General features: G+C 38.4%; 1 protein-coding gene across 10 annotated transcripts in view; it reads left to right on the forward strand.

The window, feature by feature from the left end:
• DDX60 (DExD/H-box helicase 60) overlaps window positions 1-26,642 on the forward strand; it is a 51,949-nt gene extending 25,307 nt beyond the window's left edge. For 6 of the 10 annotated variants that reach the window (XM_087738168.1, XM_087738170.1, XM_087738172.1 and 3 more), the window contains 18 exons: window positions 1,545-1,690; window positions 1,885-1,994; window positions 2,102-2,206; window positions 2,293-2,421; window positions 3,235-3,362; window positions 6,014-6,172; window positions 7,447-7,591; window positions 9,188-9,340; window positions 11,702-11,806; window positions 13,093-13,293; window positions 14,350-14,454; window positions 15,672-15,810; window positions 16,539-16,660; window positions 18,729-18,876; window positions 21,226-21,368; window positions 22,357-22,508; window positions 24,001-24,063; window positions 24,150-26,642. In XM_087738168.1, coding sequence (XP_087594294.1) covers window positions 1,545-1,690; window positions 1,885-1,994; window positions 2,102-2,206; window positions 2,293-2,421; window positions 3,235-3,362; window positions 6,014-6,172; window positions 7,447-7,591; window positions 9,188-9,340; window positions 11,702-11,806; window positions 13,093-13,293; window positions 14,350-14,454; window positions 15,672-15,810; window positions 16,539-16,660; window positions 18,729-18,876; window positions 21,226-21,368; window positions 22,357-22,508; window positions 24,001-24,063; window positions 24,150-24,252 — 2,356 coding nt within the window. In that variant the 3' untranslated portion in view covers window positions 24,253-26,642. The other 4 variants (XR_015700217.1, XR_015700218.1, XM_087738175.1 and 1 more) reach the window with 4 other exon arrangements.
• Window positions 26,643-26,993: the final 351 nt, after the last annotated feature.

A 26,993-nucleotide genomic window follows, 5' to 3' on the forward strand; every position in this document is an offset into this window, starting at 1 on the left:
CACAAGACTTGTGCTCTAGACCCTTCACTGCCTTCCTGGCCCTTCTTTGGACACACTCCAGCACCTCAATGTCCTCCTTGGAGTGAGGGGCCCAAAAGGGAACACAGTACTCGAGGTGTGGCCTCACCAGTGCTGAGTACAGGGGACGATCACTTCCCTAGTCCTGCTGGCCACACTATTCCTGATACAAGCCAGGATGCTATTGGCCTTCGTGGCCACCTGGGCACACTGCTGGCTCATATTCAGCCAGCTGTCGACCAGCACCCCCAGGCCCTTTTCCACCGGGCAGCTCTCCAGCCACTCCTCCCCCAGCCTGTAGCGTTGCATGGAGTTGTTGTGACCAAAGTGCGGGACCCGGCACTGAGCCTTGTTGAACCTCATACAGGTGGCTCCAGCCCATCAATCCAGCCTGTCCAGATCCCTCTGTAGGGCCTTCCTACCCTCCAGCAGATCAACACTCCCACCCAACTTGGTGTCGTCTGCAAACTTATTGAGGGTGCACTCAATCCCCTCATCCACATCATTGATCAAGATATTAAACAGGACTGGCCCCAGTACTGAGCCCTGGGGAACACCACGTGTGACCGGCCGCCAACTGGATTTACCTCCATTCACCACCACTCTTTGGGCCTGGCCATCCAGCCAGTTTTTTACCCAGCAAAGAGTACACTCGTCCAAGCCATGAGCAGCCAGTTTTTCAGGAGAATGCTGTGGGAAATGGTGTCAAAGGGTTCACTAAAGTCCAAGTAGACCACATGCACAGCCCTTCCCTCATCCACCAAGTGGGTCACAGGAGGAGATCAGGTTGGTCAAGCCAGACTTGCCTTTCGTAAACCCATGCTGACTGGGCCTGATCCCCTGGTTGTCCTCTATGTGCCACGTGATGGCACTCAAGATGATCTGCTCCATAACCTGCCCCCGCCACCAAGGTCAGACTGACAGGCCTGTAGTTCCCTGGATCCTCCTTCCGGCCCTTCTTGTAGGTGGGCATCACATTTGCTAACCTCCAGTCAACTGGGACCTCCCCGGTTAGCCAGGACTGCTGATAGATGATGGAAAGTGGCTTGATGAGCGCTTCCACCAGCTCCCTCAGTACCCTTGGGTGGATCCCATCCAGCCCCATAGACTTGTGTGTGTCTGCGTGGTGCAGCAGGTCGCTAACCATTTCCCCTTGGATTACGGGGGCTTCATTCTGCTCCCCGTCCCTGTCTTCCAGCTCAGGGGACTGGGTACCCTGAGGACAACTGGTCTGACTATTAAAGACTGAGCCAAAGAAGGCACTAAGTATCTCGGCCTTTTTCTTATCCTGTGTGCTATGTTTCCCCCTGCATCCAATAAAGGATGGAGATTCTTCTTAGCCCTCCTTTTGTTGCTAATGTATTTGTAGAAACTTTTTTGTTGTTTTTTATGACAGTAGCCAGATTAAGTTCCAAAGCAGAAATTGAGCAGATTGTAGTAATTAATCTGTTACAGCTCTACCAATTTTCTTAAAATATTGTTTACAACTCTATTTTTTTTTTTTTTTTTTTATTCTTGCACTGTAGGTGGTTACAGTCTGTGAAAAGGTATTGGCAACATGCTGAGAATAGAATAGAAAGAATCTCTAGAAACTCTGGAAATAACTTTACTGGAAAATGTAAAGTGAAATCTAAAGTACAAGAACAAAAGAAATCATATCGTGTTAGACTAGGTGCGTATCAGAATATTTTGTAACTAAGAAATAAATTTCGGTGTTATTTCTGCAAAACTTTAATCATTTGCAGAACAAAAAGAATCATATTTTGTTTTGGTTTTTCTTTTAAATAAAAACAAGTCTTGCAGGATTAAGTACTTGCTTTTTAAAACAACCATGTATGTCACCATAGCATTTTTGTCTCTTCACAGTCTTGTATGAAGAAAGATACAATGATTTGGAAAAGTATGTATGTTCTCTAAAGGGTGGTGATTTTATCATTGAACATTGTCATCCATGTGCTGCATTAACCGTCGATCATGTAAGCATAATACTGGTGTCAACATTGTCTAGCAACTGTTACATTTAGGCAATATGGATTCCATCAAAATGATTCCTTTATTTTTCTTTTGTTTAAACTCCTTGCAGATTGAGAACTATGGTATTCCTTCAGATCTTTCTCTGTCTCCACGAGAGAGCATCCAGCTTTATGACACAATGGTAAAAGTCTGGCAAAAGTGGCGAAGGGCACAGGTGTGTATACACAGCTGCGAGCAAAATATATAAAAGTGAATAGATAACATAAAACATTGCAGTGCTTTTTTAATGTTGTTTTCCAGGAGCTAGATCCTGAGGAGTTTGTCTCTTTCAAGAACAAAGTAGTAATAAAAAAGGGAGATGTGAGGAAATACGAACAGGAACTGAAGAAAGAACTAAGCAGATGGATTGTGCTTGGCCAAAGACAGAAGGTAACAGTTTTTACAGGGCGCTTTCTTAAGATTGTGTGCAGCTTTAAAATAATGATAATTATATGTAATAATATAATTCTTGGAGTTTCTCTTTCCATAACTATTATTTATTAGGTTTAACTGCTGCTGTGCTTGAAAGATAAGCACTAATATTTGTGGCATTTCCATAAGCGTTTTGAACGTGATGTTTTCACAAGTTTCTCTGGGAATCAGACTTCTGATGCTGCTGTGAGATTTCAATTCCTGATCCCTTTAGGTACCTCCTACAATTAGTGAGAATATTGTACCACTGCTCTGCTTTTTTAGTACACCTCTTTTTTGCTGCTTATTTGAAACCTTCTGTGTAACCACAGACAGCATGTATGTTTCCATGTAAAAGACAGGAATTAAAGCAATGAGCAGAAAATCAATTAGAGGCCACCTATTCCCATATCGTAAAAAGTAATATGAGGAGGTGGTGAATCGACAACAAGGAAAAAAGAAAGAATATCTGGGGAAAAAACAGATTCCTTGAAATATGACACTTAAATGTGAAAATATATCATAATCAGTATGTTAGTAATACTTTATTATTTGCACAGTAATGGTAGCCATGAATGCTACAATAATTTGCATTTTGAGCTGTTACCAAAGTCAGTTGAAAATTTGCAGACCTCTTAGTCTGTAAACCATATGTGGCTATTGCAGTTCTGAATGATTTAAAAAATTTGAGCTGATAGACGTTGGCACAGGAAAATGGAGTCTTCATGTTTGTTAGCCTCTGGCCAGAAGTTTCTGCCATTAAAATCTCCACAATAATACTACTTTGGTCAGGTGAATGAGCTACTGGACCACCTTAAGCCAAAACCTGTGGATTGCTCAGAACAGGAAAAGTGGAAGCATTTTGCAAGCTTTGTTGATAAATTACATGAGATGGATAAGTTGCCTGCCATATTTTTTATGTAAGTATTTACATGCCATGTATTATATGTGTATCATCACCTATATTCAGAAAAATGAGTTTTAGAGATAAACGTTGATACGGCTTGGCACATGCCATTTATATGGTATTTGTTACCTTTGCTTTAAAACATAAAAAGTAAAGGCCTACAAGCTCTATCAACCCCTGTATCTTTATGGCACTAAAGGTTTAGCTGAAATAAAGCATTTAATTTCTGTATGGAAAGGGTAGAATCCATGCATTATATCTGAGAAAATTACAAGAAACTGAGTCACATTAAAATGAGAGTCAGATTCTCAGTTGCTTTGCCCCAGCGTAGTCAGTGAAACTTGTGGAAGGTGTATGCTGTTTATTTGGAGGCGCAAATAGTGTACGTAGGGGCAGATTTCCTAGGAAAAAGGATGGAATGAGGTTCTGTTAATGTGTGCATTTGTCACATGGTGATGGTTCCACTGCATAGCCTCTAACAATCCCATCTTACATCCAGTGACATGTGTCAATCAACCTGTTTTGCATCTATGTGAGGTGTAATTACATAACATCAAACATGCACAGCTTTGAGCCTACTGACAATACCGTTATTGTCAGTGATATTGCTAATATTAGTAAAGAAGGTATGTACCTCTAGGCTGGATTTAATAATAAAAAGAAGCTGCTTATCTAGTCTAGTGCATATTCTCACTGTAATAATGCATAGGAACAATCATATAAAACAGAAAGTTTTCTCATCGCGGTATGAAGCCTTGCCCTTCCTTACATTGGACACTTTGATAGTTAGGGGTAGAATGCTCACTGCCATTTTAGTTCTCACATGCTTGATGCTGATAAAAAGGCATTTCTGAAAGAACTCTACAAAAGAAGAGGCAAAAAGTGAATATACATATTGATGGCACATCTCAAATTACTCTAGTTGCTGGTAAATTATTTATTTTTCTATTTCTCAGTGACCATCTAGTTATTAGTTAATGTTATGGCAGATTTCAAGCTGAAACCGATAGTTTTCAAAAGGACTCAGATATTTGTAATTCCTTCAAATAAGGAAATAATTTCAGGGCTGCTGTGTGAACTGCAACATCATTTTTGGGCACTCAGTAGGAAGTTCCAAGGTGCTTTTCCTTAGGGGAGATGGATAAGTGCCTTCCTCTCACCTACCTTGGAATGATGGGTGCTTAGAAATTCTTGGTGACTTATGGCTTTGATAAGGGACTGGGAGTAGAGTGTGAATATCCTAGACAACTGATAAATGATCATGGTGAGACAAGAACACATCCCAGACCAGTGAACATCTCCATGTTCAGGTCTTTTAAGGCACAGGTGTAGTATAACAGCACTTGGTAGACCTCCCCAGTGTCTTCGTAGTCAGACAAGGGACAAGAATCAGACAGAATTAAAAAAAAAAAAAAAATCCTGTAGTTAAATGTCCCAGTCCTGAGAAATTGTGATGAAGATGAAGAGGATGAGTAGCCCTCACAAGTAGCAGATGGTGACTTGGAGTCAATATTATATTGATATATAATATTGACTTATATATAATACTGTTGATTGATATATAATATTGACTTGATATTTATGCTTCATTGGTGCTGGTAAGCTTTTTCTCCCTAAGCCATTATTGGTGAATGAGGTTGCAAAGCAGTTATCCTGCATGGTGTTATGTTAGCATGGAATTAATGGACACTCCTGAGAGAGCAGGTATCAGAGCTGTAGAAGCCAAATTGCAATCGCAGCCATTGGTGGTAGGGAAAAAAACAGTACTTAGAGTTTGCTTTTCTTTTCTTAGAGCCACCAAGGAAAAGAACAGGCTGGCACCACTTTAGTACTCCTTATGGCTGAATAAACTCAGTGACAGAGAGAAGTTAGATCATTCAGTCTGAGCTTCAAAGGGAAAAAAAAAAAAAAAAGAGTAAATGGCAAATGACTGTTATTGAGCTCTGTCATCCGTGAAGATGTGAAAAGCTTAAGTCAAGGAGAGGTTACCTCCTAGCCTTAAAATCTGTATTTGGTCTTTCTGGATGAAAGGATAAAGTCCTTCAATTTTTGCTCCTGTTCTTGAGGACTGTCAGATTTGAACGACTTGTGAATATTCTAATGGACTAGGATGCAACCTCACCCCATGTGTTGCCAACACCTTGTATGGTGTTAGTTAACAGGATCTGCCTGCTGCAACAAGAATAAAAATACTTTTTGAGAGTGCAGCTGGAGAAATCTTCACCCCAGTTAAACTCCAAACAGTCCAATACTGAAAAAGCTATGAGGAAGAACAGCTATGTAGAAGACCAAGAAAGACGGGCACTGATTCTCAACCAGGTAGTTGAGAAGAATTAAAATTACTTAAAATGACAAAGCTACACTTTGTTTTATCTTTATGTCCAGGTGTCCAGCTTAGGGAAAGGTAGGGTTGAGCATACTTTCTATAGATTTATTGGCACAACCATTTTACATTTTTACCACTCAGTTTTGGAATAACAGCAGTTTGAAACTGAACGCGGACTATGATTTGGAGAAGGAATAGGGATGTGCTTCTAATGATTAGATTCTAACTATTGTCAGATGATAAGGCTCACCGAATATTATTGTAACAGCATTACATATAAATAAAAACTCTATTAGAGTTCACCTAACTGATGTATATTATATATTATTTACTTTAAGATTTAACGTGAATTCAGTGGAACGTGCAGCCAAGAACGTATTCTTCAATTTGCTGAAAAAACAAAAAAGTGAACAAGACCCTAATACTGAGAGGCAAAAAGAACGTTTAAGAGATGAACTAAGAAAAGTGAAAAAAATGCTAAGAAAATTCAACCCTCAGTAAGTATTATAACTATGTATTATTAAAAAGCTTACATATTATGACAGAGCATAATTTTGTGATAACTTATTTCTGGGGAATGTACCTCACAGCAGCACATTAATCCAGCTTGCAGTATAGTAGTCCCTGCTCCTCTTTGTGCTCTAGCAACCCGCACAATAGGAGCAGCTGTATGGCAGGTATCAATCAGCAGTACACAGCGCATAGTCAGGAAGCGGGAAGATACCAGTGTTGCTGACATTGTGTAAGGTGCTGGCACTGCAACATAAGAATCAAAGAGAGACACCTGAGTATATGAGATTGGTCAGTTTGGAATAATTCACTACTGAGATATCAAGATATCAGAACGACTCTTTCTCCAGACAGTAACTTTTCTCTTAAAACCAGTGGAACTTCTGACCCTGGTGCTGGGTCAGCCACTGTGGAAGAATATTTTCATAGTTTAGCCTCACCATGGCTGGTTACAGTGGTGGATCTCTGAAGTACGGATTCACCTGACTGGTAAGATGTTCTTTGAATATTTGTCAGCCTTTTGCTTGGATTGTACTATATTTGTTTCCCCCTTAACCTTGAATTTTCTTGATTTTGTGATCACAGAGTATGGATTTTTATAAGGCATTTGGCAATGCAATATGGTTATAGTTATCAGGATTGTCAGGAACATAAAGCATCATGGTTTTGCCCTCCTAATCATGACAATTTACAGTGCATTCTTTGGACATAATATCATGAAAGAATCAACTTAGCTGACTTTAATAGTAGTAAGTGAGAACTTGAAAATCCAGTAGGAATTTAGACACATTGACATCATTAGACATTGAAGGAGCTTAAAAATCTGTCTCTAAATAGTTTTCCCTCTCCTCTTTTCTTCAAATCCTGCTCTAAATTCCTACAGTCCATGTAATTATTGACAGTAAATCCATCACATTTCTCTTTCATGTTTAATTCTTCTACCATGCAAATCTTGTTAGCTTACTAATTTGCTAAATGAGGTACTTACAGTTGCTGTCTTCATCTTCCTTCATTTTTGTATATCACCATAATTCCTCCTCTCTACTTCACCCAGAATTACTTGCTGTTTTGCATACAAGCCATGATAAAAGGAAGCTGTTAGCATTATCAGTAAATTTACAGTAACAGATCTGCCTACATGTTTGAGCCTACAGTTTAAAAGGGAATGAATCTGCATCTTTCAGTACCCAAAGAATATTTTAAAATTGAGAAATGTATGTTAATTACAGAAATACTATTTTTAATTGCATATTGTATACAGGGATACCAAAAAGTTGAGCTCCAGTAAAAAGGGAGACATGGTATGTCTTTTGACTACAAAACAACAATTAGAAAAAAGACTTAAAAGGCTAACTGCTATCCCTTCTGTGTGTACTTACGCCGATTCTAAAGCAGTGGATGAAGACGTAAGTAATTCACTGATACTTATAACATGGTTGTGGTTTTGTATGTCTAAAATGCATGAATTTGTGCATAAATACATAAAACGCATATAATGTGTGATGCAGTTGTACTTCATAACAGTATGCATTGACATCATGAAATATTATCAATATTTCAATTTAAATTTGATTCCAAGTATCAGTCTTGGGTAACTTTATTTTTAAGATGTATGGAAAACTTTCATTCTGCCAAATAAAAAGTTGTTGACGTGTCCTTGTGGTAGGAGTCCTGGGATGCATACTACAATGAATTCATTTCCATGAACTATCAGCAATGCTGTTCTGTTACATGTTGATTCAGATCTCAGACTCCTATTTTTCTGACTGAGTCATCAGCATATGGCACCTTTGTGTGCTTATCAAAACATTTTTAAGCTCTTCATATCTTGTAAAAATACTAAAATTATTTTAGGCTCTAAAAGTTCTAGTCCCCACAAAGCAAAATTTTCCATGCTTTTCAATGTCTTTATACCCTCTGACGAAAAAAAAGGTGAGAAAAGCACTGAAAATCTGCAGATGTCCATCAGAAATACTAATGTGTATCTTTGTATACAAATAATTAAGGAATAATTTATGAAAGAGATTTATATGATGTGGTTTCCAGCAGTAGTGGGGGACTGGGCCTTGATCCAGGAGATCCCCTCTGGTCTAAACTTCCTGAAACATGACTGTGGTTCATGTAGTTGTTTCTTCATGGCTGGGTTTCTTTAATTTAAAAAAGTAATTGTGATATATAGCTCTTAATTCAGAGAAAAGGTTCTCAAAATTTTGATGAAGTGTCTCGATAATGCTTTCTGCTTATTGTGATATGTCTTGAAAGAGAGGAAAGTTCTGTGTATTGGGACCAAACTTGAAAATTCTCATGATTCCTTATCCTGGCAGCTTGGGATCCCAATGGCATTTTTGGGCTGCTGTCAGCCAGAATGGAAGGAACACTGCTTCCCACAGTTGCACATAGGTGAAGACAGTGAAGAAGTAGCTTGGACTTTGGAACAGGTGGCACTTAGCTGTAGACTGAAGTTCAGAAAACACTGAAAAACCTTAATTCAGTGCTATTTCAGAGTTCAGGAAAGTGAAGCTTCTAAATGTATAGTGAGATGAGATGGTGGCACTGAGCAGGGATGACAAACAAAAGCAAAAGAGTATCAGCTTCATGTAGCTACTTAGGAATTAGTTGTGTGATAGTAGCACACAGTACATGGTCATGAGGCCATGCTTCAAGTAGGAAAGTAATGAACATGCAAGCTTGCGATGCCTGGTTGCATCGAGCTGCATGCTATGACAATTGGGACTGTTGTAATGGCATTTGTTGCAAAGGTGAAAAAACCTGATAGGATACAGAAGTGTACTGAAGAACCGGGATTTGTCGTCATAAAACATGACGTACATTAGGTGGTACACATCCAATTATATACTTTGGGCTTCAGGCTCACTGAAGATTATAAACAGCTGTGTTTCTCTGTAGTGCTTCAAACTTTGAGGTAAGACTTTTTTTTTTTTTTTTTTCATTAACAACATCTGGTTGTGGTTAATACATAACTTTTTTTTTTTTATTTGTAGACTTTGTGGAAGATTTTTCATCGACTTCGGTTTGAGAGAAAAGGTTATCTGCAGCAAATGATGGCACTGAGGGGCATTGGGTACCATCATGGATCTATGTCCACCAAGGAGAGACAAGTAGTGGAGATGCTTTTCAGACTGGGATATATCAAGGTTGGTAAATTGGGATCAGTTGTTTTTTTTTTAATTTTAGTTTCTCCATATATATAATTAAAAAATATAGTGTGCTTTTCACCAGTGGTACAATATATTGCATTGACTTTGTCATGCTCATTTAAAAAATGTTGATGTGAAGGTTTCCAGAAAAATAAACTGAATTGATAGATGTAGAACGTTATTTCTAACTAAGAGTTTCTATCCTTCAGATTAGCATATCATAGAATCATTTAGGTTGGAGAAGACCCTTAAAACCATTAAGTCCAACCGCTAACCTAACACTGCCAAATCCACCACTAAACCATGTCCCTAAACACCATGTCTACCCGTCTTTTAAATACCTCCAGGGATGGAGACTCAACCACTCATTGTACTGACTACCCTTTCAGTGAAGAAATTTTTCCTGATACCCAACCTAAACCTGCCCTGGCACAACTTGAGGCTGTTTCCTCTTCTCCTGTCTCTTGTTACCTGGGAGAAGAGACCGACCCCCACCTCACTACAACCTCCTTTCAGGTAGTTGTAGAGAGTGATAAGGTCTCCCCTCAGCCTCCTCTTCTCCAGGCTGAACAACCCCAGTACCCTCAGCCACTCCTCACAAGACTTGTGCTCTAGACCCTTCACTGCCTTCCTGGCCCTTCTTTGGACACACTCCAGCACCTCAATGTCCTCCTTGGAGTGAGGGGCCCAAAAGGGAACACAGTACTCGAGGTGTGGCCTCACCAGTGCTGAGTACAGGGGACGATCACTTCCCTAGTCCTGCTGGCCACACTATTCCTGATACAAGCCAGGATGCTATTGGCCTTCGTGGCCACCTGGGCACACTGCTGGCTCATATTCAGCCAGCTGTCGACCAGCACCCCCAGGCCCTTTTCCACCGGGCAGCTCTCCAGCCACTCCTCCCCCAGCCTGTAGCGTTGCATGGAGTTGTTGTGACCAAAGTGCGGGACCCGGCACTGAGCCTTGTTGAACCTCATACAGGTGGCTGCAGCCCATCAATCCAGCCTGTCCAGATCCCTCTGTAGGGCCTTCCTACCCTCCAGCAGATCAACACTCCCACCCAACTTGGTGTCGTCTGCAAACTTATTGAGGGTGCACTCAATCCCCTCATCCACATCATTGATCAAGATATTAAACAGGACTGGCCCCAGTACTGAGCCCTGGGGAACACCACGTGTGACCGGCCGCCAACTGGATTTACCTCCATTCACCACCACTCTTTGGGCCTGGCCATCCAGCCAGTTTTTTACCCAGCAAAGAGTACACTCGTCCAAGCCATGAGCAGCCAGTTTTTCAGGAGAATGCTGTGGGAAATGGTGTCAAAGGGTTCACTAAAGTCCAAGTAGACCACATGCACAGCCCTTCCCTCATCCACCAAGTGGGTCACAGGAGGAGATCAGGTTGGTCAAGCCAGACTTGCCTTTCGTAAACCCATGCTGACTGGGCCTGATCCCCTGGTTGTCCTCTATGTGCCACGTGATGGCACTCAAGATGATCTGCTCCATAACCTGCCCCCGCCACCAAGGTCAGACTGACAGGCCTGTAGTTCCCTGGATCCTCCTTCCGGCCCTTCTTGTAGGTGGGCATCACATTTGCTAACCTCCAGTCAACTGGGACCTCCCCGGTTAGCCAGGACTGCTGATAGATGATGGAAAGTGGCTTGATGAGCGCTTCCACCAGCTCCCTCAGTACCCTTGGGTGGATCCCATCCAGCCCCATAGACTTGTGTGTGTCTGCGTGGTGCAGCAGGTCGCTAACCATTTCCCCTTGGATTACGGGGGCTTCATTCTGCTCCCCGTCCCTGTCTTCCAGCTCAGGGGACTGGGTACCCTGAGGACAACTGGTCTGACTATTAAAGACTGAGCCAAAGAAGGCACTAAGTATCTCGGCCTTTTTCTTATCCTGTGTGCTATGTTTCCCCCTGCATCCAATAAAGGATGGAGATTCTTCTTAGCCCTCCTTTTGTTGTTAAAGTATTTATAGAAACATTTTTTTATTGTCTCTTACTGCAGCAGCCAACTGAATGTGTTTTAGTTAAATGATATTTTGTACTGTCTTCATGGGAATACTTCAATTTGTGTTCAACTTCAACATTTTTTCAATTTGTGTTCCATAAAAGATGTGGTATAAACTTCCAGGATGCATAAGTTTAATATGGATATGTAATAGATATATGAACTACACTAAAGAGTGTAACTCATGTATGTTCATAGCTCTGTTAAATTAATCAGGTTAAAGTTTAGCTATATGAAACATGATAGTAAAATTCCTGTTGATTTAAGTTGGATATTACAGGTGTTTTTTTTAAATTGTATATTGCCATTTCTAATAGATATATTCATGTTTGAAATTTTATAGGTAGTGACAGCTACTTCAACACTTGCTCTAGGAATCAACATGCCATGTAAATCTGTTGTCTTTGCTGAAGATTCTGTCTTCTTAGATGCCCTAAATTACAGACAGGTATGGAAATAGAACACCTACTTTTTATTACAAGAACAGTACACATGTAGCTGTCATCACACAAAAATTCAGAAAAATGTCTTTTCTTTTGCATATACTTCTGGGTATGTTCTCAGTTTTAGCTGTTCATTTTGGTGACAATAATAGTTTCAGCTAAGGTGATTTTACTAATGTTTCAGAACTACCAGCCCACAAATAATGTATGTAGTCAAAAGACCTATTTCAGCAATGAAAGTACTACAATTGCTCAGTGAATTAAAGGCATAGTTTCGACTTTCAGTTATGGGAGCCAGAAAGACAAAAACTCTTTTTTTCTAGCCAGAGTTTTACGAATGTGGGAAAAATATGCTATAAGAACATACTGTGGGGATGTAATGAGGAAAAGAAAGATTGCTGGCTGGATTAATAAGGGCATCTGAGTTCCTTCCATCTTGGAAGTGGCACTCCACACAATGCAACACAGCAGTGTGTAGATGAGGTTGCAAATGCAATAAAGCAGAATATCTCCAGTCATGGCACAGCTTACTGGGTGGGCTGAGACTCTAACCTCTTGATTAGCCCCTGTATCCTGCTCTTGTGCTGCTTTTCAAACCTGTGTGTTCATTAAGTACTGCCAGTTTGCCTCTGGTTCAGGAGGCTATATAGGCCTGATACAGCTGATGGCATCACCTGGCCCATAGCTGTCAGAGTGTGAGTGGATCTGTGCAGTAGCTGGACATACGTGCATCTCCCTTTTGCTACACATAAATGATATGACTCCAGCTTTGTCACATCATCTGGTACAAGGGGCAAGTCCCCACAACGGGCCTGACCAAGAACAGGGGATCCAGGCAAGGGAATACACCCTTAGACAGCTTCTCTCTACTCCTCCTTCATATTATCTGCTCTTTATTCATACTGACACTACCTCTGCCCCAAATCTACCCAGAAATAACTCAGAGTTAAATGTAACTTGAAAACAAAGCTGATGTATAGGTATAAATTAAGTTAAAACTTACCTTGAAGAAATATAAATGTTAAAAAGACGTGTGAGAGAACATAAGTATTCTGGACAGTGTTTAGGTCTTCTATCAAATTTGGACGTTCATATTTAAAAAAGTAAATAAACCCACCACATTTGTAAAGCAGCTATATTTGAGGTACAACATATTTTGCACACATTATTTTAACAATTCTGCATAAATGCTTTATTAAGACTGTATAGATGGTACCAGTATATACAACTTAGGTGTATTTTATTTAAAAATCAATAATTATATTACTTTAATAATATATTTTATTCTTAGATGTCAGGACGTGCTGGAAGACGGGGACAAGATATGATTGGAAATGTGTTCTTCTATGATATCCCACTGCCGAAAGTTGAAAGACTTATCAAATCCAACGTACCTCAGTTGAAAGGACAGTTTCCTCTGACTGTTTCCTTAATATTGAGACTCATGCTGTTGGTTGCGAAGGCTGATGACAAAGCAGATGCCAGAGCAAAGGTTTAATATTTTTTTCTTAATAGCAATTTGATTAAATTATAATGTCTCCTTAACATGAGCAGAAAGTTATGCACTTCAGAAGTAAGCAATCTGCCTCCAAATGAAATTGCATACTCTTCTATACTGCTTCTAGTACTTGTGCCATCATCTCACCAGTATTGTCCTGTCCATTTTCATGCATTTATTCTTTGCAATAAATATTACCATCAGAAAGAATGCTACTATCAGGAAGGTATTTTTACTGACTCTTGTTCTAGGCAATATTTGCCTTAACTTGAAGAATCAGAAAGTCTTCCAGTATTTAAAATTTCGGCTTTATTTGAGTGAAAGGTGTGAGCATACATTTCCATAGGGAAGATAGCTATGAAATGCTATCTCAGTTAAAACAATGAAAAAAATTCTGTGTATGACTCGCTTGTTTAAATATGCATACTAACTCTCTGGAATCAAAGAATTCTTATTCTTGCTATTTAGTGCAGTGATTTAAGTAAACAACCATGATTACAAATTGGTCAGAGATCTCCTCTTGTAATCATTAAGGAACTCTTACCTCCAGATGATCTGGTTTTTACATCCACTTCAGCATATAGACATTTATTTTCAAGGACTCACTGAATGAATTCAGACATAAGTCTTAAGGTAACAAAGTAAATTGGCAAACTTCTGTGTTAAATATTAAAATATTAAAATGGATTAAAGTGTAAGGACTATTTTCAAAAATTCCTGGTTTTAGTTTAATGATATTTAAATCCTTGTCTTTTAGGTCTCTATATGAATTTCATGTAATTAACTTTACAAACGCCAGCATAAATTTAGAAAATGCACACACATGTGACAGAGAGAGGCTGGACTTTTTCACAAGCATTTCCAGGAGCTGGGCATGCAATTTAAATAAAAATACAACATAATCCCCCCCCCAACATTTTTACCCTGAAAACCAATTGATGAAACAAAGCATAAAAGCTGAATATTGAATTTCTTTGCTTGTTACAATATCAACATTTCCTTGGATTTCTAATTTCTTTCTTTTTTTTTTTTTCCTGTTTGTTTGACCAGGCATTGTCAGTGTTGAAGCACTCACTGATGTCATTCAGAAAAGAAAGATATGCTGAACTATTAAAAATCTATTTTATGTTTTCCTTGCAATTTCTTATCAAAGAGGTAGGTTTTAACTCGCTCTCATAAAGGGTAGTTCTTCTTAAATCTACAGATTCTCATTTGGTTGTGTTAGTATGCTTTCATTTAAAGAACCACATATTTTATATTCCATAGCAACAGGCTATTTCTTTCTGTTAGAAAGAAATTTAAGGAAACAAATAGAATTAGAGTGCTTTAAGTTTGAGGTTAATTCTGAGTTACTTATGTTATGGAATAAATTCAGTAGGGAAAATCTTATGGTATGGTCTATATGATTACAAATTGATTTGGAAAGTAAGAGTTGTGCATTTATATTGTACATGAAGATGCATGCATGTGAAATGATAGGGGTTTAAAACATGCTAAGGATGACATGATTTCCAAAATGCTGGGAGAAATTGTACCTCTAACAAAAATTTAAGAAGTAGGCCTTAGAGAAGAGTGAAAATTAGTGGTGTATCTCTCCATAGTAATAGTTTCAACTTGATGGATTCCATTTTGGAAAATTTTTATGCATTACTCCATTTTGACTTACAGCCCAGGACTACAGGCAGTAAGAGGCACCAATAATGTTGATTACATTAACAAATCATCTGTGCCCAGGTTTCCCAGTCCTGCTCCCAGTAAGAGCCCTAACCCACATTTCTGCCTCCTCTGCTGCGTGTCCCTTGTATGCGAGACCAGCGTCTGATACTCCCATTGAAGTGAAGAATCCAGTCAGCATACAAGAGAGATTAGTAACATTTCCAAAAAGTTACAGTTAGCATAAGAACTGGACAATACCTAGCCCACATACCTTGTATCCTGTCTCCAATAATTTTCCCAGGGAAGTGTATTAAAAAAAAGGGCAACCATGATGATTCTCTGGATACTCCCTACTTTCTTACAGGGTGTTATGCAGAGTGATCTCTGACAGGAGATGCATCAAATCTGACTATGGTGACTGTATGCACTTTTCATTTGCAACATGATCTGAATCGGCGCTAAAACTATGAAGTCAGGATCTGTGCTTTGCATAGGGAGATGAAGATCTCCCATGGAAATACTCAAATAGTTGGTGACTTGTTTTTCAGTAAGGACAAATTTTCAGTGGAAACTGAATGGTTTCAATAGGTACCTATGCATTAGATTGAAGGACTATTCTTCTGAATGCCACCATTTTATATTTTTTTTGTCATATCCAAGTTAATCTTTCACAGCTAAGTTTTTTTTTTTTTTTTTTTTGCTTTTAAATTAAATAGGGCTACTTGGATCAAGAAGGTAACCCCATGGGATTTGCTGGACTTGCGACACACTTGTACTATCACGAACCTTCAAATTTTGTTTTAGTGAGCTTTCTTGTGAAAGGTTTATTCCACAAATTGTGCCAGCCAATTAAAGGTAAATAATACTCCATGCATCTTAATTGCAGTCTGTGGGAGGCTCTGTAACCCCAATGGTTCTGAAATTTTCTGGGTGCCTTCTTGCTGTTGCCACCTTTTGCTTGCCTAGCCTTCATCCTCATATCCTTGGTCTCTGCCTTTGCACACTCTGCATATGCTTATATTTCTGTCTGAGAAAGCCAAGGAACACATATGGCAATGCTAGTATCATCAACCTAAATTTACTGTTTGTGAAACATTCTGATGAGGTCTAAAAGAATGCTATACATAGAAAAATTAATAATTCTGACTCCAGAGCAAGATTTGAATGCCATGTAGCAAATAAGGTGGATGACCATTCTGAATAGCAACAAATTAATAAAATGGAGTGCTATTAATGTCTAATTACATGAGTAAAATCCATTCTGTGCACTGAGATATGCTGCAGTATGTGAACGTATAAGAATATAGTGTGTATTTTATGTATTAATTGCTTAATTTATGTATTTTATGTATTAATTGCTTAATTTATGTATTTTATGTATTAATTGCTTAATTATCTACCGGAGTTTTTTGTATGCAAATAGTTGATCTTTATCCAACATAGTTTTTCATAACCTCTGTCATGACAATGGCAGCTGGGAAGGAAACTCTTGAATAGGAGTTGTTTATTTTAAGAAAAAAAAACCTTTTTTTTTTTTTTTAACACTTTCATATTTAACCCAAGTACTTTCTGTTTTGACATAGGCTCAACTGTTTTTTCAGAAGATGTCCTGGAAAAACTAGTGCTCATTCTAGCAAACCTGTTTGGGAGAAAATATCTTCCAGCCTGCTCAATGAAATATAAACGCACATTTTGCCAGTCAAAGGTAGAGAAAGCATTGGTCTCTACTGTAACTTATGTTGTGTACCACTTCAATGAACTTGTTTCCTTTTGTCAGCTAGACTAGTGTTATTATAAATATACAGTAGTCTGGTGGGCTAGCAGGTAGCTGCCCACCCAGCTGCTCTCTTACTCCTTTTTCTCAACAGGATGGGGGAGAAAATAGGGTGGAAATGCTTGTGGGTCGAGACAAAAACAGGGAGATTGCTTACCAGTTATGATCATGGGCAAAACAGCCTCAACTTGTGGAAAATTAAGTTAATTTGTTGCCAATTAAAATAGATTTTGGTAGTGAGAAACAAAAAATCAAAATTTCAACATGATATTCCCCCCGCCTTCCCCAGGCTCAACTTTACTCCTTCACTCCTGACTCCTTTACCTCCCCCCCACCCCAGGCGGTGCAGGGCTGATGAGAAATGGGTTGTTGAGGTCAATTTTTAACAGCTCGCTCTCCCGCTCCTTCCTCCTCACACATCACCCCTGCTCCAGTGTGAGTCCTCTCTGTGGGCTGCAGTCCTTCAGGATAAACCAGCTCCATGGGCTGTAGTTCTTTCAGGAAATATCCAGCTGCTCTGGTGTGGGTTCCTTCACAGGCTGCAGAGTGGATACCTGCTCCGGCATGGCTGTGTCCACTGAGGGGGCTACAGGGAAATCTCTGCTCCGCTGTGGTCTCTTCTACAGGCTGCAGGTGAATCTCTGCTTCACCACCTGGAGCACCTCTTCCCCTTCTCTTCTCTGATCTTGGTGTTTGCACTGCTGCTTCTCACTCTGCCCGTGTGACATTTTTGCCCTTTCTTAAGTAAGTTTTCACAGAGGTGCTGCGCCTTGTGCCTGATGGGCTCAGCTCTGTCCTGTGGTGGGGCCATTGGAGCTGGCTCTGTCTGTCACGGGCAGCCCTTGGCCTCTTCTCACAGCAGCCCTGAACTGCACGCCCTCCCCCACCCACCCCCAACCCCTTGCCACCTACACGCCATACAAGTAGCTAGAATAATGAAGACAGTACTTACTGGATTAAAAGAAAGAAGCCGTGATTTAACCACAGAAGCAGCAGTTGACTGTCAGGTTAAATGAAAAGTACCAGCTCATTCAAGTATGTTTTAGTGATGACAGATGATTATATAGTTACTTTTACGTTTTTCAATATCATGACAGTATAAACGACACAGCATTTCTTTATACAATACAATACAACTCAAGTATCTCTTCCCCAAATGGTGATTTACTTTCTTCTCCTCACTCTGCTAGAATTTTGTCTCCGTCTAAGGAGCTGTAGCTTTCTGTGACACATACCAATGAGCCAGAAGGACACCAGCATGCTCTGTGGTACATGACACTGTAGGCTTAGGGCTCCTTCCAAAAATGGGACGATATCAGTAGGATGAGCATTAACATTAGTTATGCACAGAGTTTAACCCACCATGGGTAGAGGCAGAAAGTGACACATTTGTAACGTGCTCCTGTTGGCTCTTCTGCGCAAAGCCTTAAAATTTCGGAGGACACAGCTGTGGCTGGAACAACAAAGGAAACTTCTTCCAGATCAAGATGCTTATGTGGCCAGTTTCCAGCAAGCATTCCAAGAGGAAAAATGTTATTTATTTCTGAAAAGTGGCTAGTCATGCCGGAGGGATTACAGGACTGCTGTGGCTAATGGCAGCAAAGCATCAGTCTGTCATGTTGGTAGGGAACCTGTTGAACACCAAGATATGCAAAACAAGATCTGGGAAAGGCAGCCCTTCAAAAGTCCCTTTTTAGCTAGCTGAAACATCTTTAATGGAGCTGTTTGCCAAGTACTCCGTGAGTAAAGATCTAGGAATTTTACACTTACTGTTTCTCTTCCATGCCTTTTTCTGCATGAAATTCATGTTCATCTTTAAGATCCATTAATTCTAGATGGTCAGGCAGTCTGACAAGTTGGGTAAAGTTTGGAGCTGTACTCTTTCCTTCTTTCTACTGATACGCTATGTGTGTACTAATACTTTATGTATGTACCAATGTAGAACTGTCACTTTTGGAGAAATTACCTGAATTAAGCAATAAACTGCATGCTATTTCAGGTCTTTCTAGAAGATCTGCCAGAAGACTTTGCAGATGCTGTAAATGAGTACAACACCAAAGTAGAGGAAAATTTTGCTCATTTTCTTCTCACAACTGCCAAGCTTGCAGATATCGAACAAGAATACAGACTTCCACTGTCAAAGACAGGTAGGAAGTGAAAAATTAATGCATATTCATAATTTGTGACATTGATTTTATTGGGAAAGTTAGGTTAACTCTTATTTTGTGAAGAAAAAAATGGTGACTTCAGACATGCTATTAAAAAGATATAATTTCTACTTCTGTTTTACAAGCATTATAGTTTATATTGTATATGGTAGAAGTTTTGTACGGGAAAAGGATCATTTTAGTTGCTATTTCATTATTTTGTAGAGGAAATAAAAATCAAAGGGACTTTTTAATAGAAGGAAAAAAATATATTATGTGTAGTTTTTGAATAAAAGCCTTATCTAATCATCAATGCATTTGCAGATCCTCAAATGCCTGTGATACTTGAATTGCTTTCAGAGTCTTACAAAGATTAGATTTTCCACACCTGAACAGCCTTAAGATTAAAGTAACAGTTCAAGAACGTTGCACCATTTGTTAAATCAACTAAGTTACTTATGCCAATAAATGATGTTCAATAACCAAGCAATATGAAAAGGCATGACTATAAAATTACCAAGCAATATGGATTGCCATTAGGTGAAAAATATTTAACTACTACATAATCTGATGTTACTTCCTGGAAGAGAGATATAAAAGCAATGTAGTATACCACTATCCCATTGCCTAGCTCCGCTAAAAATAACATGCCTTCAAAAATACTATTTTTGCAGTAAGGAAGCACTTCAATTACAGCAGATAACTCTGTGTATTCATCCTTTTTTCCTACACTGGTACATTGATTTTTTTAGTCTCTGCTGTGTACCAATAAAAAAAAAAAAAAAAGCCCAAATCACTTTCCAAGCTACCCTCTCTTATCATCTACTTTGAGTTTCAAGTGTGGGGATACCTGGATCATAGAAAGTTTTGTACGAAGTGGATGTCAGCTTAATACAAAGGTGAGGCACTGGGGGAGATAAACAGATGAGGTGAATGCAAAACAAGATTGAATCCCTTGAGATGGTTAATAGCAGTTTTCCATTTCCAGTACAGAGCACTGGGAAGTGCTGCATAATGGTATAACATTAGCAACACTATAGTGAAATCCTATTTTTTCATATTCAATTCAAGATTGCTTATTTTAACAATGGAGGGACCCCACACCTTGATATGTTACCTGAAACACATAGGAAATCAAGAGCTGTAAATCAGAGAATGATGGAATTCCAAATTAGAAGAGCAAAGCATGGGCTGCGTTGCATTTTCAGGATATACATTCCTTTAAATATATTAGTGTTACTAATGCTACTTTTACCCAGGATGTGAGCTGTGGAAATTGAATTTCCTAGTCTACTTGAATGGTAAAAAGTTTCTTGTTTAAACGGAAGGTGTAATATGGTTGCATTCTCCCCATTTTGCTGAAGCTGTTTTACTTTGAAAGAAACGCTTTCCATTACATTTACAGAAAAAAAAATGCAAGATCAAACCATGTCCTGTAGTTCAAGAGGTGGTAGAGACTTTTATACTTACTTACCATAACTTGGGGCGAGGCTGCAAAAAAAATACTATGTCAAACTGCTGAGATTTTTTTATGAATGCCATGAACAGTGTAACTACAGCATACTTACCGTAACACAAAGCGGAAGAGGTTGTAGCATAAGGATTGAAAGTATTGTTGATAATTTGGAAAGAAAGAGTAAATTTCTATTTAGAAATGGAAAATCAAAAGTACAAATATATTTAGAAATAACTGGACGGGTCTTCTACAGAGTGATTGAAGTTACAAGCAGACCATAAGACAATTGAAATGCCATGCTGTTGTAAAAACAGAAATTTATACTGGGTTGCATAAAGCAGAGCGCTTGTATGTGACAGCCTTCACATACTTAAGCCCTAACAGGGCCTCGGGTAGAATATTCATTCTTTAGAGCTCCATGCTTCAAGAAAAATGTTGGCTGGGAGTCCAGAGGATAGCAATAAAAATGATTAGATGTCTAGCTATGAAGACCTGTGAATACAGGTTGAAAAATATTTTTCTTCAACATAGGACAGAATAAAAGATGGAGGTAAAATAAGTCTTCTAATAGTAACCTTCCCTTTCTTTTTGGCACAACTTCATGCTGTTAGCAGTTCTGGCTACAGATGAGTCAAGGAGAAAGGCTTAAGTTGCGAGGGCGGGATTTAGACGTAATTATTCTCACCACTAGAAAGCTCTTATATACTATAATCAATTGCATAGAGGTTCTTATGAACGAAAGAAACAAACATCTATCAAGAGGGATTTAAGTTTAGAAAATTAACTCTATTGCCTATCATTACTGAACTGAAAACTTCTCGCTTTTGAAATAGATTGCTGAAAGGGAGCTTGTGTCTGCTTAGCTTACGTTGTATTTGAAACTTCTTGCGTAGATTTTACACCTAAGAATTGGCATGGCTCTGAACTAGCGTCTTATTTGATGGACAACACCAAAAGCATATCTGCCATCTCACCTTTTGCATGTTTGTCTGGAGTGGTTGATAATGATCTATTTCATGGGGAGATCATTAATAAAGTAAGTTATTTTTTCAGGGGGGGCAGAATTTTATTAAAGTTCAATAAAAATATTTTTTTACTATGATCTTCTTGCCTCTGTGTAATAAGATAGCACTATGCGCAAGTGTCACTCTGTAGGAGAAACAATTTGAAAGGTCTCAAAAAAACCCATCAGTACTGAGTAGCACCACATTACCACAATGCAAGAAACACAGACTAGATGGATGCAGGAAAAAAAATCTGAAAATAGTTTACTTTCTTGCAAGGCCTCTGTTCCTTTCAACTCTGAGACAAGTAAATTACTCTAAAATTTCAGATTCAAGCCATATCCCCAGTTTGTTTTCTCCACGTCAGGAGTTTATTTTTTTTTAAATCAATCACACAGTAGTCTCAAGGATCCGAGCAAAAGGATGCATTATTGCATTGATCAGTTGCTTCTCAACTAGGATTTCAGTGATTACATTAGATAGCGTATGAACTACCTTAACTGGAAAATACATCAACATGTTTACTGTCAGCTTGCATTTTTGTGCCGTCTTCTACCTGGGCTTTGTAGCATTAGGGAATTATCACATGACTCATAATTCTGTAATAGAAAAAATTAAATTTCTACACCTGGGGATTTGAAATTCACCTTAATCCTTAAAATGTTCCACGCTTAAGGTTGATTAATACATTCAGAGCATCAGGGAGAGAGTCTGAATACATGACCTATGCATATGGAAAAATCCTCATCTAAAACGCAAGTGAAATCCAGTCACCTAGTCAAACTTTAAATTACTCAGAACGTCCCAGAGCTGCACTGGCAGTGTAAGTCAGTCACTTTTTACTAACAAACTTGCTCCTATGTCTACAGTCCACATGTACTTGTGCAGATTTTTGGAGAGGTCCAGGATAAGCGTGGAACTTTCTAGCTGTGGGTCTCAAGGTGTAGGTTTGACAAAATAGGCATGTAAACAAAACCATACTAGCTATTCAACAGATATTTCTTTCTTTTTTTTTTTTAGGCTGTCTTACGTTCCCTTGGAATTAATGTCACAAACTGCCCCCTGCTTTATTTGAACAAGTATGATAATCAAGGAAGGAGGCGGCCACTCAATGCATATGCACTGGACTTCTATAAGCATGGCTCCTTGATTGCATTGACAACTGATAACTGGTATGTACGACCATTTTTAAGACGATTAAACAGCAGCATTGTTTACAATATGGTACATAACTACACCTTTTTGTTTTTAACGCCTTCTCCCTCCAGAACTTAGGGATGGAATAGCTGTGAAATATGGTTAGATTAGTTGAATGTTTTAATGAGAATAAAACATATACTACATTGAAGTGTACTGTAAAGTACTAGCTGGGTATTCAAAACAGTACCATAAATGGGAAGTCTTGACTTCAGTGACACAGGTTATTTTGACAGGCTCTTCAGAAGTTTGTTGGTTTTTTTTTATTTAATCAAGGTTTTTTCCACAATGAAAAAGATCAGGAAGGTCCCCGAAATGAGGAAGCCCAATGCAGTAGTCTAGAAGATGGTAACATAGTAGCAGAGAGAGGTCAAAAGCTTGGCCAGATAATAAAGACAAACAGATTAAAGGAGGAATTCATGATCAGTGTTCAAAGACACAGGCATCCAAAACACAAACTCTTCCTGGCACAGGAAGACTGTCATCATAGAAACCTGACTTTCACAGTAGCAAAGCAAAATTTGCCAGGAATTCAGTATTTGTATCAGTATTGCTTCAATACTTCCCCTTTTCCTAATCTTTTCTAAGCATTTAGCAACATGTCCTGGTAATTCAATCATACTATCATCGCTCTTTAAAGGAAAAGAACCAACCACTCACAAAAAAGTCTGTGCCCAAGCTGGTCGACCACTGCCCTATCTCATCACATGTTCATGTTTAAGCCTGTGGTACATGCAGTCTTCCTCTCTTCTTTCCTCCTGGATCACTTACGGTCTAGATTTTTCCACACTGGAGTTTTAATCTTTTCTTTTGTAGTCTCCTGCCACATCATCAAGAGATGAGGAAATATACATTCTTTGATTCTATCAATCAAGCTCATCTAGTGAAAGATGTCTCTGCCCATGGCAGGGGGGTTGGACTAGATGATCTTTAAAGGTCCCTTCTAGCCCAAACCATTCTATGATTCTATTATTTTCAACACAATACTGACTGTAATTTTTTTTTTTTTAAAATGTGGTATTCTTGATTACTAGGAACCAAGTTTATTAAAGTTGCTTTTCAGTAATCAGTGGTCATTTTTGCAAAATATAGGGTCTTCGTCATCTGTAGAAAGCTTACACTATCTTCTGCTCAATTTAGCGAGCAGATTCATCTGAAACAGAGTGTTCCAGTTTAGCTTGTGACAGGTTAATTATTCAAAGTTAAAACCCTGTTCCCAAGATAATATTAATAAATTAAATTATCTTTCCAAATATTACTCATGAGTCTTTTGTATGTTTAGTATAATTATAGAAACATGTCTCTACAGCATTATTAATTATTTTAAGCTTATAGTTATTCTACAGTATGTCAGTGTTTGAGGCCATGGCATATGCTCTCTCCTTACCCAACCTACGTGGCAGGGTTTATTAAAGGTGAAACAGTATGTTATACTGCATATCCATTTGAATTTTTTTCTTTCATTAGGTTAAATGAAGGAGATGCTTACAACGCACTCAAGGATTTTTTACTCCTCATTAAGTCTATTGGGTATGATAAACTTTCTAATATACAATATAGTTCATCTTCAAGGCAACTTAAAATGAAACAATGCCTTTTTTTTTGTTTTTGAACAGAACATCACTGAGTGAACTGTGCGATGATCCAAATGATAACGTTCTACTGGCATTTCAACAAGTGGGCAAAATCTATGAAGAAAAACTGAAGCGTGCTACCTGAAGAAAAAAGAAAGAAAAAAAAAAAGGCAGCAATACTTAATACTCTGAGCACCACACAGATCAGCTGCCTTTTAAGTTAGGAAGGGACTAGGTCTGAGTTTTCAAATACGTTTCATAGTAAAGCTTTAGTAATATCCAATATTAGTAATACAAAGTTTACTTTAGAAAATTAAGCTTTACACATTGACATTTTAGCAGCTCCACTGTCAACTACACAATTGTTTCTAACAGATTACAAAACTAAGTAATTGCACATATCTTTCAATTGCACTTTTTTTCAGGCAGTGATACATGTGTTAAGACAGCTCTCAGAAATCTCACAGTTCCGACAGCTGTTGAGATTAGCCTCTCAGTGGGACAGCATTGGAAACTTTCAGCCCATTTGTGAAGGATCTTCAGCAATTACTTTGGCAATTATAATCAAATATATTCCAATTATTTTGCAAGGTTTCTATTAAGTTATGAAGTAGTACCTTCATGAACCATTATAAAAGCTTTTAAACCAGCCTGCAGTTTTAGTCTACAAAATTTTAACTGTAAAGAGGGTTTTATATCAGTACAATAAAGTCTGATTAATAAAATGTTCCAACCATACATAGAATTCCTTCATTTTTCATGTCTTGTATCCTTAAGAGACAGAAAGATCCAGGACACCTCTAGTGCACTTGTCAAAAAGTCCCTTGCAATACAAATTACTGAGCTTAGTAAAATACATTTCCTAACTATTTTCTTGGGTTTTGCTGGGAAGAGCAAAGTTTTCAGCTGTATTTTCATATTATTCCTGAAAAGTCTTCAGTTTAACACTATATTTTAGTCTACTTATAGTCCAAAAAAATACATACACGCATACTAATGTTTAGATAACCTAGGAAAATCAGGCTGTGACAACAGTCCTCGTTGCCACACACAATTTTATAACGATGACCAAGATGGTGATGGCAAGTTATTCTCTATTGATAATAAGCAAAACGTGCATTAAGGACAGTTCGGAATCCCATTTCTTCCAGTTAGCTCCGGTGTTCTTCAAACAATCACTGATGAAGTCTTTGACTTGAAATCGCTTTAGGCAGCATTAAGCTACATGCAACATGTTGCTAGGAGATACTGGGGGGAAGACCTGTTTGTAGTCAGGTAGTGCTGCCTAGCTACCATCAACTGACTTAAACTCCTTTTTCCTTACAGTTTTTTAATGTGTGAAACACAATTATGACAGCAAGGGAACATAGTGGTAGAAAAGACTGCTTTAACTCTGGAAAATAAAATTTACTCAAATTATTCTTTACTGTCTGGCAAGTCATGCCATATGTAAATAAATCTTGCACAACTGTTCCTCAACTAGGGTAGAGGTGATCTTATTTAGACCTTTCCATGTTCATGTTTCCCGATATAAATGAAGTAATCTTAGCTAAGACACAATTAACTGACCAAGGAATAAAGTCAGAAATTGGTCCTGCTGTGTTCTCAGTTACTTGACTTGTAAGCATGAAATCCTGGGTGAAAACCAAACTTCCTAGGTCTATCACAGGGTACTAATTTTATATGCCAAAGACTGTAAAGTCTGTTAAAGCATTAGTAACAGCAGTCAACATTTCACTTTTAATAATTATATAAAAAGCACCTCACTCCTGTTACGGCTTTTAGTAAGGAGTTGATAGTGAAAGATGACAAAGTGATGAAGTCAAAATGCCCAAGGAATCAACTTGTGAAAATGTCAGAAAAATCAATAATTCTACTGATATAGTATCTGGGTGGACTGTAATTTTACTGCGACCTATTGTAAATGAAACATCCTGCTTACCATTTATCTCCCCCGTAAAACCTTAATGCTGAGCTATAATGCACTCAAACAACAATTTGCCATGCTTGAGAAGCAGTCCTAGGACTGTAGTGAACCCACACACCAACAATTCCTGCTTTCAAAAACAGTGTATCATAGTCTGTTTATTTGCTTTATGATTCTGTAATGGTGTCTTTTCACTAAATGACAAAGTATTACTTTCAAGTTTAACTTTATCAAACGCTCATGAAACAGCATAATATGAAAAAATGAACAGAAGATATGTTGATAATAAGCAATTTTAAGAAACTCAGTAGGGTTTCTGAATAACCCTAACTCATTAGGAATTTTTTTTGTCACTGAAGCAGAAAACAAACATTTTCTACAACCTTCTGGCAACAAGTTTTATAGGTGTGTTATCTATCTCGCTAAAATGGTTCCATTTCTCTCGCTTCCATTACAGTGAGATCAGCCTCCATCCATGACACGCTCTGCCATTATCATCACGCTCAGCCTTTGCCTTCCAGGAATTTAACTGCATACCTTTTTAACGCTTCTCTTACACATGCAGAGGAACACGACAACAACGTCTAGAGATAAAAGCAGAACAATTCTTAGGAGAAAACTGAAATACAGTAAGACCTAAGAGATGAACATAAAGAACTAGAAAACGAACAATAAAGAGAATTGTCACCACCTTCCTTACTATAATGCAGATGCAAAGAGAAGGTTAGTAAGTTCTACAAATTCCAGAAACCATTTTTCAGCACATTTAATACAGGAATGCACTGCCACAGAAAAACTGTGGCCAAGAATTTAACGCAAATCAAATTAAAATTAGGTCAACATTTCCTAAACCAAGAATAGTATTTAAGTACTCTGTCACAGTTAAGTATATTGGTAAGCCTTGCAGAGATTTAAAATTTAAGTCATATTTGAAGTTACAAAGATAATTTGCAAGTTTT

Source organism: Nipponia nippon, unplaced genomic scaffold (assembly GCF_047370975.1).
Source record: "Nipponia nippon isolate SJK-2023a ecotype South Korea unplaced genomic scaffold, ASM4737097v1 scaffold_6, whole genome shotgun sequence".
Classification (NCBI taxonomy): domain Eukaryota; kingdom Metazoa; phylum Chordata; class Aves; order Pelecaniformes; family Threskiornithidae; genus Nipponia; species Nipponia nippon.